Below are 22,200 nucleotides of genomic sequence, written 5' to 3' on the forward strand. Positions count from 1 at the left end.
CGTATACACGTATACAGACAACCTAAGGCCCAAAGTATTCGAACCCTTATAAGGTAAAATCGCAGGTCGGTCTAGAGTGAATCTGTTTTGCAGCGTCCCGGGCGAACTTTGGTATTTGCGGCTGGGAAAAGCATCAAGTATGCAGAAAGGACATCCTTCAGTGTTTGTTTTCTCTGCTTCCCTGTATGCATCCTGTGGTTCTGACTGACTGGCTGCTGGCATTACGTAAAAGCCAGACTCCGTGCTTATATATTTTTTTCCACCTCAGTTTTGGTAAATGATTCAGCAGAGCCTGACTAAATGAATGTTTTCAGAGCCTGGTTATGAGTATAAACAGCTTTCCATTTTTTTTGGCCTGACGTGCTGATCGTTCCAAACTTGTGGTTTGTCTATGTGTGTATGCTGCACATTTTAGGCGACGTGACATTTTATGCGTACATGTGCCATTTTTCTTTTTTTTTTCTTTTTAAGCATTTGCAGATTCTGGTATTTACTTGATACAGTATTGATGACAACATTTATGTGCATGTGTCCCTCTGTGTGTGTGTGTGTGTGTGTGTGTGGGGTTGTGCATGTGTGTCAGTGCATACCTGAGCTCCCAGCTATGTAGTTAATCATGTCCACCTATGGTCATTCAATAAACCCTGGTAAAAATGGCGACTCACGCCACACCAATCCCACAATGCCCCCTTCTCCTCTTTTTTATCACCAACTAGTAATTATGTGCTCCAGTGAGAGGCATGCAACTCACTCACACGCACAAACACACACACACACACACACACACACACACACACACACACACACACACACACACACACACACACACTCACCTTGATTAGCAAACCTAATGGATCGCCTTGCTCTGTATTCCAAGAACATTCCATAAAGCAGGGGGCCATATAATTGCTTTCTATCATCAGAACTGCGACAAGCATTACCAAACAACAACTGCCACCTCCTCCTCTTCATTCTGCCCATCATCATCCTCCTCTTCATCCACCTCTACCTGCACCTCCTACCTCGACCTGCTTCTTTTCATTCTTCCTCTCTTTTTCCCTTTGGGTCTATAATTGAAATCATTCTCAGATGCCAGATCAGCTAGACAAGACTTTTTTGAATCAACTGATGCCAGATATTTGCTGTCGGTCCAGCATGAAACAGCAAAGAGATTTAATAAACCAAAACAGCGACAGTGAATTTCATATTTATATTATTTGTGTGGCAGAAGCATTAATTCATTCATTCCTGATAATGGGCATTGGGCACTGGGCATTGTCCCTTACAAATATTGATAGTTTTATATTACCAGTGTGTCAAATAACAATGTGAAAGGAGCCACTGTAGTGATGAACATACAGAAAATTATCACCTAAATATGTAGCTCCCCTCAGCTTTGTGGAGCTTTAAAGTGAGTTTCTGCTCATTGTGTGGCTTCATTCATTCTCACTACTATCATAGCGTCATTTTTGGCTGCAGGAGGCAGACGTCTTAAGCAAAAAGGTTCTAAAAAACAGCAGGCACACAAAGTTAGCAACTAGCTGATAAACATATTGGTGCAGTTAGCAGCCAAAGAGCAAGATATTTTGTAGGTACGAGACCAAAAACTGAGCTATAGGAGAGTGAATATTAGATCCCTCAGGTACCCAGAAACAAGACTCAAAGGTGGGAGTAGAGGACCATACATTTTGTTCTGCTGTACAAATGCAATAACTACTAATGTCCCTATGTGCAAACAGGACACATAAAGTGGTATAATGTGTATATTATTTGATTTAGCTTACTAATTCCTGCATCACACAGTGTGGTGGGCGCATTGAAGAAATTCATAAGATTTTTCATTAAAGACTATTAATATTCAAAGGTGCAAATTTGTTTAGATTTGGAAGGTTATCAAGTTTGAGCTGGCACAGTTGCGTATGTGAGTGTGGGCACATGTAGTACACAAACATTTCACTCAGATGAGACTGAACCATACAGATGCTCACACATGCATTTGGCTTTTGCACCTACAGAATAATCTGCACATTGGAGTGAAATCAAGCAAACATAGGAAAACATGTTGTTTTCACTCACAAGTGCAGCCACAGTCAAGTTTGCACATAGTCATGCATACTTTGTTAGCTTAACTTTCCATGTTGAAGCAAAGGCTCTGCCGGGGGCTATTTTCCTACCAGCTTCGCTCACCCAATGAGGTCACACCATCCAGAATCTAGAGAATGTCAAGAATGGTGAGGTTTAAGAGCTTCTGAACAGCACTATATGTTATCAGATGGAAGGGGGCTCGTTGAGAGGCGAGGTCGAAATGCGATCCACTTCTGTAACGGTGAAATGAAGGAGGGGGGAGGGAGTGAAACGCTTCTTCATCTTATAGCTTCTTCTCTAATCTTTGATCCACCTATGGCAGATGCCAGGGCTTCACTTCAACACTGCTTCATTTACATTGCTGTTTTACAGGGACACTTTAAGATTATAACATTATCCTGGCACCAAATGCAGGATTGAAAACTGCACACTGAATTTGGCAGACCAGAATTAAGTGTAAGGGATGTCCTAATTTAACCCCAAAGTTGTAGAAAGTTTGTAACAAAGTCTGTCACAATCATGTTTTCTGGAGTGAAATAAGTAATTTGGAGTAATTCTGTACAATAACACCTTTGATGAACATTTGATTGAAATTACATCTAAGTGTATGGGTCCTTGGTTTTCTGTGCACAGTCCCACTCTTTGTTGTACAACACACAGTACATAGTAGGGCTACAACTAATGGTTATTCATTATCTATCAATCTGCTGATTATTTCCTTGATTACTAGAGAAGAAAATCAACAACCTTTTCTATCATGGGGCCCCGACCCAAAGTAAATGCACCCTCCCTATTCCTGGCAGGTACACAGGTGAGGCTGCAAATTCCACAAGAGACACCCAGTGGAAAGATTATTATCATAATTCATATTTTTTACATTGTTCAAACTATCCTGTGACTCATTTGAAAGTCTAGACTTCCAGTTTATAATTCATCTTTTGAATCACAGAATGATCAGTATGCAACACAAAACACTGAAATATGAGTCTAAGGAATGTCTGTGCTTCCAAAACGAACTGTGCAAACTTGCATCTCTAAGAATTAGATGAATTAGGCTTTTCTTTGTTTTGTTATCCTTCCAAATCCTCTGACTTGACGGTTTATTATCTATAATTTCTATGTTCTAATCATTATGAAACCTGCCCAGTTATTTCCTGAAAGACGAGATGTCCCGTTGTCCAGACGAGCAGAATGGGTGGGGGGGGCAGGGTTGGTGGTTTTGACAGGGCTCAGGCAGAGATGCTTGCTATTCCCTCAAGTGTCTGGAAAGTGTGCCGTTTACATTACAGTCTGTCTCGTTTCACTGCAGCAGTGCCGATGTTTTTGCATGGAGGCCCAATGGTAAGGGGTGAGCTTTGTGGCCTTCTGAATCCAGGCTTCAGCAGTGCAAGGTACGGGAGGGAGTCGCTGTGGCTCTCCTAGACACACACATGGGTTACATGTGCAACTTCAAAGACATAGCTGGATGAGCCTGACTGCTGGAAGCCTGTTATCACTGACAGGAAAGCCGAAGGAAACTGCCAGGGACTGGTTTCAGACTAGTTAGCTAGATGATTTGGGGGAATGATTGGCTTACAGTTTATAGTTATAGTTGGCTGGGTGTTTCCTATATAAATATATATATATATATATATATATATATATATATATATATATATATATATATATAGTGAACATGTAAGCCTATGTACACATCCAGAAGCTGTTATATTATTTACAACATTATAATTAATTTGGAGTCATGCAACCACCTGATGAATGAAAGTCCAATATTGAGTCCTTTTAGCTCTGGTTTTGGTCCTACAAAACTCCTACTCCTGAAGAAAATATCTGGTTCTTTTGCTATTAACTGCTCCACTATGTTTGCTAGATTTGGGGATGGACAGCTGAACATGCTCCATAAAGCCGAAAGGAGCCGTGCATTCTTTAACTTAGATAATTTAACTACAGTGTTTGGTTTGTTCATTCTAGGCTACTGTAGAAAATGGCAGTTCAACATGGAGGACTCTGTGGAAGAGTACCAGTTCCAGTAGAGCCATAGATAAAAATGGCTAATTTTAAGATAACAAAGACAACGATTCTTATTTGCATGTATTTATACTCTGAAAATATACCGATGAATATTATGGTCCATCTCTGCCAATAAACTGGTCCACTGTGTAACATTTATGAGTTGTCATCATCAAGCAGCTGTAGCCTACAATGATGACATGAGTAGTCTTAATAAGTTGGACCAGTGGAGACATGACACACTGCCAACAGCCCATCTACATCTCAACTGTAGTAAAACTGTCTGGACAGTAAATATGTGCAGGTAACTGTAATCATGCCACTAAAACGAACATCATTGGTTTTGTCCTAATGGTGTATGTAAAAGGAATATTAAATATTTAATGGTTTCAGTTCAGTTGTGTGCTGTTCACTGTCAGGACACTTAGTTTGGAAATACATCCTACATTTCAATTACATAACTATTACGCTCACTTTGGACACTTGCTTTATTGTCTTTCCTGGCATTTCACATCCGTTAAGTAAGAACCCTGTGGAATGTCATCGCCATACTATCAACAATGGTGAAAAAATACTTGGGAAGTACAGAATGTCCCTCTTGGGTTCAGCTGAACTGATCCTGATACTGGTTTCAGCAGAGGTCACTCTGGCCAACAGTACGCAAGCAATTTTCACTTTTTGATTTGGCTTTGTCCGACGGGTCCTGTGTCCGACGGGTGGCAGAGAAGTGGTGCATTAGATCCACGCAGTTTGAATTTCAACAAAAAGCTCAAGCTTTTTATCTTTTGTCTGTTGGTGGTGGCTTTGATCTGGTTTCAACAGGTTTTCCATCAACCTTCTTCTCATTTCCATTGCATTTAGGTTACCAGGTATGCAGCTAACCTTTTCAGTTTTTATTGTCTGACCTTGGTCAGTATTTAGTTCATATACCAAATCCCAATGCAGTTGTTGATTTGGTTCTTGCTCACACTTTACTAATGCATAGTTTTGTAAGGCTTATCGTCAAACGTCAGGAAGGAACTTACACAACCCTGGGCCTGCACTTGTGTTGTGCATAATTGCCCTCTAAGTATCTTCCGAAGTAGGTATTGATTTTGCTACTGTGAAGATCGGAAACTAAATTGTATCAGCAAGCCAACAAAGTCCCTGTAAAATAAACCTACCAGCAATCCCAGGCAACCATGCAAAGAATATCTCATTCCGTATGCAACAAACAACCTAAAACTAACATATTAACTTTCTAAATATCCACAGTAACTAAAGTACAGTCATAGCATTGGCTGTCTTAAAACATACATACCTTAGACACAACAGAGGTTTACCTGACTGCAAATGATGCTATTTCTAAAAGTAAAAAATGATTCTGTCATCTTGGCTTTTCTCAGATGTTTGCTTCTCTGTGCACAAGGCCTGCTCAATTCTTCTATCACATCATCATGCAAGGTTAGCTACCTCACTGCTGAATCCCTGCAGTATGGTTAATACCACATGGTTTTCTTCTATTATACTTTAAAGTCAGATCCCTGGATCCAGCCCTGCTGGTTAACATTAGCACCTGACCTCTTGTTTCATGCTGAAAGGAGGAAAAAAAATCTTTCTGGGAAAGCCCTTCATTAACATTTATGGGAAACCTTTTGGCCCATCTTATTTTTTTTCCCTTTCAAGATTAAAACACATAGTCCTTTTCCTCATTTTTCCATACCAGCCCCTCCCATACATCTAACTTCACATGGCTGTTTTGGGAAATCCCTCATAATGGGCAGTTAGTCTGTACTTTGCCTGGCAAAGTCTGCTTTTTTCCCCTTTGGGAACACATCCATTGCATTCTTTGGAAATCGTGGGTGTAACCTTGTGGTATGATGGTGTTTTCTTTCTGCAGCGTGCACTGTGTTTCCATGCTGTTTTAGTATTTTGGACAGAGCAAAGAGGAACAACTGCTGGAACACCTCAACAATGAAAAGAATGCAGATAAGAAAATACATAAACACATTTTTGCAATCTAGACAGTATGCGTGGCTTCGGGAGGTGGTCAGACACTGCGGTTATACAAGCTCACAGCCAAATTCAGTTTTTTCTTTTTTCCCCCAATATCCAGAACGTCATTAGCATTAACAAAAACTAACAGTATTGGATCAGTATTGAGAGGAATCTCAATACTGAAAGGTATTTGGGGGAACACACTTCTCATATTCAGTAGGTTCAAAATTCTCTGCCTCTGACTCCCCTTGTCCTCCCTCCTCACTTCTGTGGCTTTCCTGACCTTTTAGCCGGGGGTTCCTCTTTCTCTGAGCAAGCCAGCACCATACACTAAGAGGACTCCCTGCGTGGGAGGGAAGAGAAAGAGAGAGAGAGCGAGAGAGAGAGAGAGGGGGAAGCCTTCAACAAGAACTTTGTGACTCAACCAAAACTCTCCGCCTCCTTTCTCGACCCTTCTTGTAGCTCTGTACTCTCTGCTTTGCGCTGCACTCAAAGCACCAAACATATCTGTCTCCTCCCCTGGAAAAAGCTATGGTAGGTCAGGCTCAGGGCCACATGAATTCAGACAAACCTTTCGCGGAGTGTGTTTGGCTGGACATTCCGTTCTGTGGCACACCTTGGGCCTCACAAATGTTGAAACAGCTTAAATATGTGGGAGCTCTGGGTATTTTTACTTTGGCTTTCCAGGGGCCTCAACCCATGGAACAAAAACAAACACAATGGGGATTCCTACTCAAATCATCTCAATTGAATCATCTTTTGGTACACGTGAGACAGGTGCCAAGTTTTGATTCTGTGAGGGTAATAAGAGTCGGTTAACCGCAGTGCTCGGAAAGCCTGACAGGTTATGGGAAATGGCTTCTGGTGACAGTTGTCAGGCATTCCACTTTCCATTCAACTTTCAGTTCCCTTTTCAATCCTAAACCATATGTACTTCCACAAAACCTCCCTGGCAGATGTCTCCTGAAGCACATTACCATCTTACATCAGTTCATCTGTTTCCGAATGTCTTTCAGTACAGTTTGAGTTAACTTTAACACCTTCTAGAAATTTCCCCAGCCTGTTAAAGGACCATACCACTGTGTTTCCTTAAAGGGTTGTTTCACACAGATTTCGGTACATATTTCTCACTGTTTCTTGTGGCCTCCAGATCGAGAGGATGCCAATTGTGGTACAGTGACTTTAAAAGGCTAAACCTCATTACCTCATAATTATTGTTATATGAACAAAAACAAAGGCAAACTTAATGTGTAGTATAATGGAGTACATGACCCAAGTCAATTTTCACCATGAGATTTTCATAATCTTTAGTAATATATAGAAATCAATGGATGCCTTGAATGGTTTGGCATGGCGTGAGTTGCAGAGTGCTTAGTTGTGATGTAAAGTATACATATTTTATAGAAAATTGACTAAAATGTGCAAAATGTATTGTTCTTTAGGTACTGAGAGACTACAGTGCTGTATAGTGTCACACACAGATTTTATACTCACACTGTAGCACATGAAGTGATTGACAGTGTGCTCACCTTGAACTCCCAGCCTCGCCACCCTTTACTAGAGATGCGGGTGGTCTTGTGTCTGTCAACCCAGGTAGGCCAAAGGTGACGGCGAATAGGGTTTCCCACTCGGGTTTCCTTCTAGGAAAAAGAGCGAGGAAGAGAAAGGCCATACAGTTTCTTTTCCCTGTATGTACTCAACACTTGGACAGCACTTACTGTTCTTTACTTAAAATATGACTTTCTACTGATTTGGCTATTAGTGTTTTATTGCTTTGGTTGATAACATCAGTTAAACAGCTCAAGTGTAAATTTTAGTTTATCAAAGAAGAGCTTAGGAGCTTTATAGCCCTTTTTAAATTGTCGGAGGAGAGTGGAGCGACCCATAACCGAGCTAGCACTCTACAGTGCGTATGTTAGGCCTCCAATCTTTGGAATATTGCACTTCTTTTCCAATTGATGTCATACAGCACAGGAAATCTTGGTCGTAAAAGCATTTTATTAGCATTGCTTGTCGGTGGTATAGAGCAGAGTGACCTGGAGGGCACATCTTGAGTGCAAACAACCACTGCTGACGTCCAACCAGCTTGCATTGCAGCAGTGCAGAGGTTGCCAAATATTTTTTTCCTGAAGAGAAAAAAAAAGCAGTAATTCAGCATGAATTTTTGGCTGTAAATGTAATGTGTAGTAAATCAAGCTACATTTTTACGTAGTATAGTGATATTAGATATGAAGATATTATATTTTTTTTATCAGACCTAGGGAAGCTAGCTAGAGAAAGGTGAACTGTAATTCTTCATGAGGTAGGTGGGTTTATTGGCTTTTCCCCCTTGTTTGGGTATAGAGGTCCAGTCTGTGGGGGTCAAACCCAATAAACACAGAGGAGTTGGTGCCAAGTGGAGATGTATTTACTGAAGCCCCCCTCTGTTTTTCCCCACGGTGGAGGCTCATGTCCATTCGTAACCAACAGCCTCCATCCTTCTGCTTTCCAGCAGTTTCTAGCCTGCAGCTCTCCTGTATTTGTGGAGCCGTCACAGTGAGAGGTAGGCAGCAGACACATTCTTTACAGCCCTGTTGATTGGAGGGAGCACTTTATTTGCTCTGGGTCAGACTTTGGACTTGTCAAACAGACTCATATTTCTGTTTATTTTTGCAGTTCTCAGCTCTGCTTGGGTGTCTCTATGCGAGTGTGCACCAGCAAGGTGTTACGGTATAAGATGTTACTTAAGTCACTCCTCCTTTATTGATGAAATTTCTCAATATTTCCTCTTAACTCTTTACTTCATATTACTGCCTATTTGACAGTTAATTCTCCTTCAGGAAGTATTTGCTGTCCTTCTTAGAAATGTGCAGGGCCCCCTTTCCTGATAACGGCTGATCTCAGAGGTTAAGAGTGTTATTTAAGAATGATTCTACAAGCTTTATTCAACATAGGTATTGCTTAATCTGTAATCATTTCTAAGAACCTCTGTAGTTACAACGCTTATCAGTCCAAAGACGTGTAAGAGGTTATGATCAACGTAGCTTTAAAATTCATTTGGAAAATGGGACCTAGGTCCATGGAGGTTCAGTCTCATGGAGGTAGATAGAGGTATGGTTTTATATAACCACCCTTGGTTAAAATTTCCACAAAAAAATAAAATAAAATAAAATAAAAATACTAGTACTTATTTTTCCTTGGTTGAGAATCTTTTGTATCATCAGCCCAGGACCCAAATTGAGACCCGTGTTCATTGAAAGATTCATGATGAGATGTAATTTTCGTATTCTCTTTCAATTTTGGGCTTCTATCTAAAAATAATAAAAGGAATGGATAATGAACAGACACTAGAGCATTAATAGAAAACTAATTACAAAAAGTCTTTATTTCTGTTTAATGAGTCTCTACACAGGCATTCATCCACACTTTTATGTGTAATTATATAAGGGGTACAGAAGCTTTTCACAGCTCTCCAAAAGGCAATTACCTCTTACACACCCCATATGCTTTTACAAAGCTGAAGACACCCCATTTAACAACCAGAGGCATAATGCCCTGCGCTTTAACTCTCTTTTCAAATGGTTTGTGTAATCCCGGCCTTGCTGTTATCTCCCACCATTCAGATGGCTGTTAATGTGTCCAAGCAGGACTATAGTGTGGCATTTTCCTCCTTGGAGCCCTGATATCCTGGGAGCCCCAAGTGAAAGCAGTCTGACAGTGGAGTAGGTTTGGCTGAAACAGCTCTTTTACTGAGGCAGACTGCCAGATCCTTGTGGTCGATGTGGTGTGAGGGTCTCCAGATCTGCTACTGTTAACTGTGCACGCCTTCACATTGACCTACTTCTCAACATTTATGTAATCCTAAAGCTGATGGGGGGACTGCAAGAGTGGGGGTTGGGGGATGTCATGGCTTGGTTAACCACAGGTATGTTCCAACATACACTAAGGATTTGTTTGGATAACGCAGGGACAGGCCATAGAGAGTTTGTTTTCTCTTGGCTGCTACTAAATGAGTTGTTGTCATTTCATACTGTCGTTACAGGCTGTGACAGCACTAACCCTTGCAGTAAGTTTCCTTCAGGAATGCACCATTTGACCACCATGACAGCATCAGACTGGGCCCTTTTTTCTGTGTATGCACCCACCTGTGTGCCTTGTGTATGAGTGCTTTGTGCGTCCTTTGTGATCACTGTTCCCGTAAGAGACGAGGAAAGAAATCAGTACGTACTGATTTCCGATAACAGAACTTCACACTCTGACTCATTTTTTTCTGTGTGCATCCTCTTTGTGTTTTGCATGTGTGCATGCATTTGCGTGCCTGTCTGTGCATGTGCCTGTGTGTGTGTGTGTGTGTGTGTGTGTGTGTGTGTGTGTGTGTGTGTGGCAACGGAGTGTAAGAGGTGTACGAATGTAACAATAGCCCTCCAGAACCCCATTACAGCTTCTGTAGATTTTCTCCCTCATGACGGCCATTTATTCAAGTCTTCAGGCCCCTCATTCTGAAGAAGCACTCAGTGAAACCGTTGCCCGGGGCAAACTTTTGACAAATCTATAATTGAGCCATTTAATCGCACTTACTCCTCTCTGCAAACAAAGGGAATCATCTCTCTGTTTCCTCTATGACGTCAGAGAGTTAATACCTGAAAGGTTCAGATAGCCTTATCCACATAGTTGTTGAATACCTGATGAGATTTGTGCATTTATTTTAAATTCCTTTTTGTCGATTTCCCTGAACTGCAGTCATTATTCCCATTCTGTATTCCACTGGTCTTTGAACTTGCCTCTGCTATCTGTTGTGATCATCTGTGTCCTGGACGTCCAGCCAAAGCTTAGCTATGACGCACAAGACTCACTGTTCAAACTTGTGCCCACGTGTCAATATAAACAAGTCTTTTTTTCTTTGTTCTTGCACACAGCTCTTTGAAACAAGAGACTGAAACTTTTGACCGATTGTTTATTATGTTGTCCTTTTTGCTTCTGAAAGAAGCCTTTAAGCTGCTCTAGTCAATATTTTGTTATTGATCACAAGAAAAGCTCTCAAAAACCAACTGTACGCTACTTGCCCAGCACCAAATAACAGAGAGACACAGCTAGCGACTAACTGGTGAACATATAGTGGAGCATTTACCAGCTAAAGAGCCATACAGTTCCTTCAGGAGTTGGTGGAGACCAAAACAGAGCTGAAAGGAGAGTGATATTGGACTTACATTTGTCATGTGGCCAGAAACACAACTTCAGATGAATGTTACTTTTTCTCTCTGTCTACTGGATGTGTAGAGAGGCCAGTGGTTCCGTAACTTTCAAAATAAAAAAAGCTTATATTTAAGGTGTGCAAAGACAAACAAACAAAACAAAAGTTGAGTTCTCGCTGTGTAGAGGGCCGAAATGTATCAGCGTTTCTATGAGCTCCATTTAGCAAATTCTTGCTCTGACTCCTGAAAAACTGCAAAGAGAGAAAGTGTGTTGTGTTACTATGACAACCAACAGCCATGCATTTCATATTTGCTTCTTTTTTTTTGTTTTGATGTTTGAAAACATAGTTGATGTATATGTCGCCACCGCGGCTGTTTACAACATTACAAGGAGATCATGAATCGATCACTGTAGTGTTTGCAGCTTGTTCTGCCTCACCCAAGTGGCCATAAAATAAATGAATACAGATTTAAGATGTATTGCCATATTTTGTCTTATTTTATACAGTTTGAATTAGCTTTTAAAACCAAACTTTCTGGTGTTATGTGCCATTGATTTCATATACTTTATAAACCTACAAGCTGCAGCTGATAACTGTCATTTAAAGAGGTTAACCTCCTTCCATGTGAGGCGTAGCGGAATGCTGTATCCCCATTATGTCGGAGCGTGGGACTCTGTTGCCTGGTGTAGGGAGGCTAGGATGACCTTCAGGAATGCTATTGTTGTGCACTCTATTCCCTTTCCAAATGCACCGTGCTCTATCAGACTGATGGTCCTTTTTAGCAGAATGCGATATCCACGGGTACCAGGGGCGAGAGAAGGGAGTACGGGTCCATAAAAAGCCCCAAATAAAAGGCTGTTCTCTCTGCTCCGTCTCCCCTGTCCTGTGCTGGAACGGCAGGAATGTGGCAGGCAGACCGACTGGATCTCAGAGCCTTCAGCCCCTAATGAATTTTAAAAGGCCTTTTTCATTCAAAGCAGGGTGCTGGCTAACAGCATGTCGCCTGGCCAAGCACTCAGGGGAAAGGAGGAGAGAAGAAGAGAGGAGGATAAGAGGGTGGGTGGGAGGGAGAGGAGGTGCTGGCAAAGTGAGTTGGCACCTAGGCCGGGTGGGGTATTGGATATCCCTCACAGAGAGAGATAATAGGCCACTCTGCATGAGAAGACACTGTAGGAGCATTCTTGACCCTGCCACGAGGGTCTAAAGAGAATAGAGGGAATGTGAGAGACAAAGAAAGAAAGAAAGACGGTGAAGTACGAGAAGCGGAGAAAAAGGGCCAGAGAGGAGAGTCAGAGCTACTAAAGACAGTGCTAATCCGTCAAAAAAGAGCCTCCAATTTGGTCAAAGGTCATTATATGAAACTTGAAATGTCTTCACCTGTTAAAAGAATAGTTTGACATCTTTGGAAATTTGCTTATTAGCTTTCTTGCCTGGAGTTAGATGAGAATATCGATGCCACTCTTATGTCTTTATCGCAAACGTGAATCTACAGCCTGTTAGGTTAACTTAGTACAAAGACTGGAAAATGGAAAACCACTAGCCTTGCTTACCATACAGGTTGAACTGTTCCTATAAAGAGTGTACCAAAAAATTACCTTCATCATGACAGGATATTGACCTGCACTGTCTCTGTGCCACCAAGATAATGTGCACTACAACTTCCATTAACTAGTAAGGAAATATCGATAGAGACATACCTGCCTTAATGAGTGATGGAGCTGAAATTGGTGACTGTACCCAGTGGATAGACTTACTACTCTGTCAGTGCAATATGAATCACATGAGGAAACTGCACAGCATTAACTTGGCTTAATCTGCTCTAATTAGCAGTCTATCTGTCTGTCTGTGGGGAGCTGTTTGGGACTTTCAGTGACATGCTAATTATTTTCAGACTATGCAGCGGCTAGCTTTGTCAGTCATGATTATGGCACTTAATGCTCTGTCACAACTCACAGTAAAAATCTTAACAATCATTCATTCTGTTATACTGATACAGGAGGAGATGACTATTGAAAAATAAAAAAGACATTCACTGACTGCTTCTGACTATGTTTCTGCTTATGACAAACATGACCTTGACTCCAGTATAGTACATAGTAAAGTAGTTTGGACACTTTAGACACTTTAGACTTTACCAATGAGTTTTTTGAGAATGGTATGATCCATGCAATCAGTGTTGTCAGCCTTGTGGCAAAAGAAAATTGATGACAAGGGATGAGAGAAAATTGGAAATCTGATTGAAACAAGAAATATTAAAAAAAAAACAGCTTCAGATATTAATGATTGCAAAGGATTACAGTATGTCAGAACAAGTGGATGTGTGATAGCAGGGAAAGGTGCATTGCTGCCAGCTATGAACAAGCATACAGGTTATCTGCTTCAATGAACCCATGTTTCTGCAACACAGGCCCAAAGCTAGCCTGGGGTGCTGCTGATGCAAACTAATTCTCAGCAACTGCTGACATCTGCGCACACACAGAACTGAGCAAGATCTGGAAGCCATATATGGGTCAAAGCTGGCTGTGGTTTGACTTAAATGACCAATACATGGGAGAGACCATGTCACTTGTATCTAAAGGCACAGATTGATAATAAATACAGTATGTTCTGCTTTGTGAACATTTTGTGTTGTGCGTCTTGCAGGATTTGGGCAACAGCCTTTGTTTATTTATTGTAAATGATGAATTACACTAAGTCTGTAATTTATCTTTGTGTAGTCATTGTATGCCTGATCATTCACAAACTGTATACACAAGACCATTACATCACACAGTGCACACTCAATCTTCTCCTCAGTGTGCACTTTAGTGGGAGGTGGTGACATGGTACTAATGTACTTTTTTCTTTAGTTTGTTCTAGTTGTTTTTTTTTGTCCTCATCAAAAACACACATACATTTCTTGTCCATTTCTGCTACTGCTACTTTTTTTTTGATTGATCCGTAAAGACAGCCTAATTGGTGTTCTCTACCAGTATGTATAGGAGCCATTACATATCACATTGGGAGGGAGGGCTAAACACTCTTCGGGTCACATCACCTCCAGTGATGTCAGAGGAAATGCCAGAGAGATGAAGTAGAGAGCTGCTTCATACAGTCCTGCAGATTCCTGGACAGACGGCCACTGTGATAGTGGAGGCTCCAATGTGCTACAGACGGGAGAAGAAAGGAAAAAAAGCAGTGGCTGATAATGATTGTGGAGACGCAGCTCAGTGTGTATAATGTGTGTGGCCTTGTTGTGAAAGGTGTTTCTTCTAAATGTTTTTTTAATTATATACTCAATATGATATGGGTATTAAATATGAGGCGTGTGCTCTTTGTTGTGGAAATCTTGCCTCGCTGATGGGCGCAGGCATGCAGACAAGGGCTTTGTTGGTACATTAAATATTTGAACTGATTGAGGTTTCCTCACTCATGATGAATCAGTGATGGAGCAGGAATAGTCTTTTTGCTGGGACGTGCTGAAACTCGACAGCAATGGGACACAAAGACAACATGACACATGACTCCAGCAAACATCAATAGCATAAGTTCTCTGTCAACCATCTGGATTGTTTACTTCCTCAAAACCTGACTCAACCTTTTATTTGCCACCCAACATATCCACAAACCTAACTAAATGAAAAGCAGAGAGTGACTTGGCGATGCTTGTGCTTTGCACGAACAAAAAATGAGAGGGATTAACTGTTACCTATACTTAATATTCTGCACGCTACTGCTGTCAGAGCTTTTAAGAAACCACTAATAAATTTGTGAACCCAGTTACTTGGAAGGACGCTATGTTCTGCCTGGTTAGCTGAAGCAGAAAGATGAGCAGAATGCCTGCAGTGAAGAGGAAACATGGAGGAGGAAAGTTTGATTATTCTGCGGGATTCCACCATCCTACTTCTGGAAAGTGAATACATCGGAAAAGTGCCACTGGGTCAGAAGGCCATTTAAAGAAACAGTCATCCAAACAAATAGCTGTAAATACTAATACATAGTGGCACATTGAATATTTGCTCAGGATAGGGACCTAGCTATACACCTAGCTAAGACTAACGTAGTCAAATATAACAGTCCTACAATAAATCCTCCCTTAAGGTTATGATGTTCAATCTGTTGTAGAGGCGTTCATTCAACTGTATGGCCATTTTGGAAGATGCAGTTTAAATGGGAAGGACAGAATAATAGAAAGACCTGTCAGTATAAAAAAATAAACTCCTAATTGAGTGTGTAATACTTCTGTGTAAGTATTTGTGTGTAAATCATTGCGTCAAAACATTTCATTTGTGTATTCATGTGTGCGCACGCAGGCGTTCATTGTGTTATCTGGGAAGTGCACGGCAGTCTACCTGGATGATCTCATGGTTCGGCCCTCCACAAATGAGGAGAAGCAGAAGCATTGTGTTGGCCAAAAAGCACAGTGAGCAGGCTGAGGTCATAGTGAGATAGGGCCTGTGGAAACACTGATGCTCTCGCTAACATGACTGGCCTTGGAAACTACTCCCGCAGGACCCCCAAAAACAGGACAGTAAAATCACACTGGGCGGTCAGACAGGAGAGCAGACCAGCCGAAGTTCAGCCAGAAAAAGACCTGGTCTTTCCTCAGGTCTCCAGTTCAGTAGAGAGGACATGCAGGTGAAATGTGGATTCCTCCTCCATTTCATAATATATGCTAATGTTATCTGGGTGGCAGCCATTCTTTTTCCTTTGTTCCTATAGATATATAAAACAAATGACCCAGGACATTAGGACAGGAAGAGGCTTTTTTAGAGTTTGTGTTAGTCCTTCAGCGTACCTATTTTCCGCAGCCGCTGCCTTGTAAAAGTTTTAACATACTTCCTCCAAAATGACATCATTTCATGGCTCATTAAGATGATGTCATCGCAACCTGTTGGAGAGAGAAGGTTTCGTTTCATTGAACTCAATCTCAAGAATCTGAGTACTGCAAAATGCTGTGCCGTACAGAAATCCAGTGAAAATCCTCAAACTGATTTTCATCATCCTGTTTACAGATGTCTGATTAGAACTGGACTGTATCATAATATTCCTGAAGATAGGAAATGGTGATGGCCCATTTGGTGGTGGGGCTCACTGTACGTCATTACAGTTCAGTCTTTTTGTTTAATATCAGCAGATGTTTTACGTGTATTTGTGTCTGTGTCCTTGTGTTTGTTCCAGACGGAGTTAATGAAAGGAGCTCTGAAGGATTTGAATCTGAACATTGTGGAAATGGCCGACGAGAACGCCACATTGGATGGAGGAGATGTGCTTTTTACGGGTAAGCTATGTTCCCTGAATCACTGTACTTTTTTGAACACCCTAAACGTCTACAGTGTTACACCAATACAGCCTGAGGCCGTCCACATGTGGAAGATTTACAAAAACAATGTAGCTGCTACTCTCCCTGAAGGGCTACTGTTGTTACTCTGGGGTTTCTATAAATTCATGCATCCATCACATAGTTGCATTAAATAGCTGTATACGCTCTAAAAGCCATTCAGTAGATTCAATCCAAGATTCCAATACATCAAACCAGTTTTACTGGGGTGAGGGGAAGACCAACATCCATCATAAAATGCAGCTTCTCTAACATTTTACATCCAAGGGTACTTCCGTTTTGCTTTGTTTTGCCAGATGTTAGTTTAAACAGGAAATGTATGAAACTAGGAAGGTGAGACGGGGTAACATTGGCTTTTACATCCGCCTTGAGATGTGTCATCCGTGTCAGTTTCTGCTGGGTGTTTTTTCTCCTGCACTGCATTGATGACCTAAACTTCTAAAAAACTGTTTGGTTTGAAAAATGTTTGGGTTGTGAAGGGGGACATGTGTTTTAGGATGTTGTAGTTTCCTACAGCGGCTGCTAAAGCTTACTTAAGACCTATTATTTTAACAAAGACCAAAGTGTGGAACAATGTCATTTTGATGGTAAAAAATACTACCACTACTACTAGTAGTACTACTAGTATACTAGCACAAAAGCAGGCCTGATAGCAGACTCCAGTGTTCATAACACCCCACAGTACAAAAGGGTTGGATGGATCAAACAACATACTGGTGATTTAGCTGTTCTTAGAGCTTATAAACTGTAAGGCTTCACAATGCTTCTCGCGCATTAAACAGGAAACAAAATCACTTATTAAACAAAGTAAAAGTTAAAGTGTCAATGCTTTTAGTTTGATTTCCAGCATTTTTAGCCAATCAGCACACAGATAAGTAACATTTTGGCTTAAACCTGTACAATAAATATCTGGTTCTCCTGAGCAGTTTCACAAAACCTTAACAGGAGCAGTCCATGTTTTTCCACCTTGCTTCAATACTTGAGGTCAGTAATTGCGTGTTCTCTACTTTAGATTGTCCCCGTACGGCCATAAGGAAACACAGAAGACAAATGGCCATTTAAAAAAATACTTTAAATGTGAAACATGTTTCTGATTGGCTTACAGGAGTCTGTTAAAATCATAAACAGGATGTGTGTATTATTTCTTACATAATACTGTAATCCATTACCTTCATATAAGAACTACAGTATATGAAGGTAATGGATTTCTTATGTGTCTGTGTTTTGGGATCTTCCACACAAACATTCCTCTGTGCGACCTCATTGACCTGGTGCCTCAGCGCACTAAGCAGAATCTCCATCAAAAAATAATCTGTAGCAAAAACATTGTGTAGCAAACTGCGTGGTCAAATCGTCGCCACATGACTCCTAGTCTTCTGGCATCAGGTAATAAAACTGATTAAGGCAGAGAGTCAAGAGCATGGTGGTCTTTATTAGATCTTCTGTACATTCTGTTACAGTCTTGTGGTGAGTTAAAATGTGGGTCAGTGTCTTATACACTGCGCAGGCCACTAGGAAAAAGCATAGTACACTTAATTGGGTTTCTAGACACTGGCTTTGTGCTCTCGTTCCTTCCAGCTGAAATCGGTTTCACATGGCAGGGCTAGAAACATTTCCTGTTGGCAGGGCCCTGGCTAACGGCTCATTTTGTAAAGGCTCAGCAGCTACATTAGGAGCCCATCCCTGAGCTCAGTGTGCTGCTGCAGCCTCGCCAGGCATTCAGGGATCTGTCTGTTTGTGCCCCACCATACTGACCACAGTTGGCCTTTCTCACAGGCATGCATAAAGTACACACTGTGGTGACTGCAGTGTTCAGCTGCTGAAGCTCCACAGGCACACTGTGTTTCTGGTGTTCAAGGTTTTTATCACTATTGACTTTACAGGTTTTAGAACTTTTTAGATGTCATGTTCATACTTCATTATATTAATCGTTACTCTGAATTTATATCTGCTCTGCTGTCCACCTTCCCAATTCATCATTGGTATTTTTCTATGCTTTTGTATGGCCCTCCTGGCATGAATAAAGTTTTATTGTATTAAATTGAATTGACATTTGTTTACACACCTTCAGTGGCGTCTGATTCTTTCTCCAGGTCGAGAGTTTTTTGTGGGCCTTTCCAAACGGACCAATCAGAGAGGAGCAGAGATCCTTGCAGATGCCTTTAAGGTGAGTTTTAAATGGTGCAGTGGTTTAAAAAGGTGTCCAAATCACAACTAATACTTAAGTAAAAGTAAAGATATATTGCTTGAATATGACTGCAATAAAGTGTAAACAACCCATTGTATAACATAGATGCATAAGTCCTTAAGTTAAGTATCTGAATTTAAATGTACTTGCACTTTGGGGCCGCACAACAAGCCGGAAACACAACATATAAAATACTCATCCACTCATCCAGCAGACATGGAGCAATATTAGCATTTATTTGGAGTCATTTTTATGGCCACCTGGCAAATGTAAGTCCAACATTCACTCTCTTTTTATTTAAAGTTTTGTTTCCACCCAGTTCTGAGGGAAATATCTGGCTCTTTAGCTTCTAACTGCTCCACTGTGTTTACCACTTAGTTGCTAACTGTTATTCGCAAGACATGCTGTGTACAGTGGATTTTTTAAGCTTTTTTGATGTAAATTCTGTGTTCTGCAGCTGAGAACGACACTGATGAGACTGCTAAAAGAGAACCAAAACAGTAGAATTGCAGCCCATAAAACCAAAACAATGAGCTGAAAAACGCTGTAAAGCTCCATAAAGCTGCGAGGACCTACAGAGTGGACTTCTATGAATCATATTAAAACCTAAAGGCCAGAGGGTCACGTTTAGGAGGATGTGTTTTCATTAGTGTATAATCACATTAAAATAAGAATTATGTTTTTCTTACCTTAGAATGAGCCTTTTTTATCTACAGATGCCGTAGGTCCCTTTTTATGTAAGCCGCCATGTTGAACCTCAATGTTTTTACAGTAGTCCAGAAAGGACAAACCAAATACTGACTCTACATAGGACCATGAGCGGTTTTCATGTGTTTCATGGCAACCGTAGTTTCTCGTGACTGAGTTGCAGTCTGCGACTAAACTGCTAGATGCCACTAATTCCCGCACACCGCTCCTTTTAAAGCAGCCGGTTTCAAGACAAAATACAGTTGGGTCTTCAAAGGATGTATGCTAACTTTGTTATTCATTATGAAAATACAGAAATGAACTCTCTGAAAGAACTCTCTTCTGAAGTCTCTTAAATGGTCCCTAAACACAAACCCTGCAGTAAGCGATCAGACATTGCAAACAAGAAAGGAAGAGATAAATATGTTATCAATCATAAAATCTTTAGGCCCGGAAGCTAACAGCATCATCACTCCATTTATCTTGCTTTTTGCCGTTCTGTTCTACCCCCCCCCCCCCTTCTCTCTAATTCCATTTCTCCCTCCATCCATCTCTGCCTTACGCCACCCCCTCCTTTCTAGCCATTATATATATCCTACATCCATCCACCTCTTCTTCCTTCCCTGCATTCACTTTGGTGTGGATGTCAGACTGTCTGTCCGTGTCAAGGCCACGCTGTCTTTGTGGATTCTGTGCTGCACAGTACATATAAACATGAACTGTTGCCTGGAGATGTGGGAACCCTTCAATACATCCAATTTGCTGTAGGGAAATTAATGCCACAAACTGGACATTGGCCTGAACATTCAAAACATTGTATATTTGTATAGTAACTCTGTGTACATTTTGTAGGGAACAACTAAAATTTAAAGTTAAGTTAAAGTATAAATTGTAGAACTATTGACATAACCCAAATACATAAATAGTTGTCCAGAGTACAATTTAAAAACATATTTCTACTTCGTTATTTAGCACCATTGCAGTGGAGCCCTCTAAGATTATTGATTGGTGGATGCAGCTGTAAACAGTCCCAATGGCAATTAGTCGTTCGTGTTCGGGTCCAGGCCTCAGCTGGCTTTGAGGCATTTTTAATCAGCTAGTGATGCAAACGTCTGCCACCTCTGTACACAGTGATTAAACAAGCAGTTGATGACACTGATTAAAAAGGTGATTTGGGAGGGGAAACACCTCTCTCATGAATTATTTTACGTGCTGTTATTAATTCATTAAACTAACATGTCCGTAAATCACTGCTGTGCTTACCGATGGTTGGTGTTGACCAGTTATGGGAAAGAAGAAAAAAGATATTTCTCACAGTTCTTATCCATCGTTGATGAGTCATATTAAAACCACTAAGCCTATTTAGAGTTTGAGTGAATGACACGCAGCACGTCAACATCGTAATTATCATTATAATAATCATCAGTCATATTAAAAATGGCATTTGAAGCTCATTCTTCCATGCTTTGCCCCATAAGTAAATGCTGTTTTCCTTTGAATGATACATGACTGTTGGCTTAAGTTTTTAGGCTCCATGTAAATCTTTTTAAAATATAATTTACAACTTGACAACTGCTGTAACTCCTGTCTTTTGTCCCTTTGAATGAGACAAATGTAACACAATTACTAACTCAGTCATCTTCAATAAACTGTCAGATTAACTCATAGCACTGAGCTCAGATACTACTAATTAATATAATCAAGTATTGCCTGTGTAGCCAGAGCCTGATGAGCTTAGGGGTGCCAAAAACATCCATTGTTGTCCAGAAATTAAATTCAGTGACCCACATGGGGTTCTTTCATTACAACTAACGTCGACGCTGTAGTTGAGTTGATGTACAATGTTCTGCTGCTAAAATATTCATCACCAGTCTCATCCATGAAGTAAAAGGCAACATTAAGTCTATAAGCCCAATCTATGTCTCTTTTCAAACCTTGCTGAAGTCAATGATTTGGTATTTTAAACGGTCTGACTGTATTTTCCTTTCTGACTACATTCTGACTAATTTCCGTGCAATGTGGCCTGACCATGATTGCCACGACTGAGCTCAACAATCACCACCCGAATATAACACACACATCCGAAAGAAATGTCCCAAACATCACTGAAACAACAGATTCAAGCAAACTAGGAGGATTTAGACATGCAGCCTACAGACAGGGTCACGGGGTGACTCACAAACACATACTGATTCTATCTATCTTGTTTACTGTTATTGTAATGTGAAGGAGGTTCATACTGCAGACGTTTGTGTACTGCTTTTGGATTTGCTCTGAGAGACCATATCAAAAGAGAAAAGCCAGCTGACTCACAAGTTCAGAGGTGGGTCATGGCGTGAAGAGTTCAACACATTACGGTAACCTGAATGGCCTTTTTGCTTCCTTCTTCCCATCTGTATCTGATTTGAATTCCTCATTATGGATTCCTCTGTGTGTTCTGTTATCTTTGATAAGACAGAACTTAATGATGCGTCTCTGGCAAATGACACTAGGAAAAATCACTCCATTATTGTTTTTTCCGTTTTTTATCAGATTGATTCCTCCTATCGCTGTTGTTTTTTCCTTTCATTATCAAATTAAGGATCATTTTGTTGCCAGGTTTGTTTAGCACTCAACAACTGCGTACAGATGTCAAAGCTTTTCTTTATGGTCCTTGCAGAGGTCACAAAAGATGGCGCTGTTGATTGAAGTATGTTTGGGAAGGACCAATATGGAGGCCAAACTACTTATTTTCTTCTACAGCTGAGAGGTGTTGAACCC

At 40.8% G+C, this 22,200-nt stretch overlaps 1 protein-coding gene across 2 annotated transcripts in view; it reads left to right on the plus strand.

Moving 5' to 3' along the window:
* ddah1 (dimethylarginine dimethylaminohydrolase 1) overlaps positions 1 to 22,200 on the plus strand; it is a 74,026-nt gene that overhangs the window by 36,396 nt on the left and 15,430 nt on the right. For both annotated transcript variants that reach the window (XM_051375722.1, XM_051375724.1), the window contains 2 exons: positions 16,406 to 16,505; positions 18,659 to 18,732. In XM_051375722.1, the coding sequence (XP_051231682.1) occupies positions 16,406 to 16,505; positions 18,659 to 18,732 (174 nt within the window). The remainder of the gene's footprint in view (positions 1 to 16,405; positions 16,506 to 18,658; positions 18,733 to 22,200) is intronic.

The sequence above is a fragment of the Dicentrarchus labrax genome, unplaced genomic scaffold (genome assembly GCF_905237075.1).
Source record: "Dicentrarchus labrax unplaced genomic scaffold, dlabrax2021, whole genome shotgun sequence".
NCBI classification, from domain to species: domain Eukaryota; kingdom Metazoa; phylum Chordata; class Actinopteri; family Moronidae; genus Dicentrarchus; species Dicentrarchus labrax.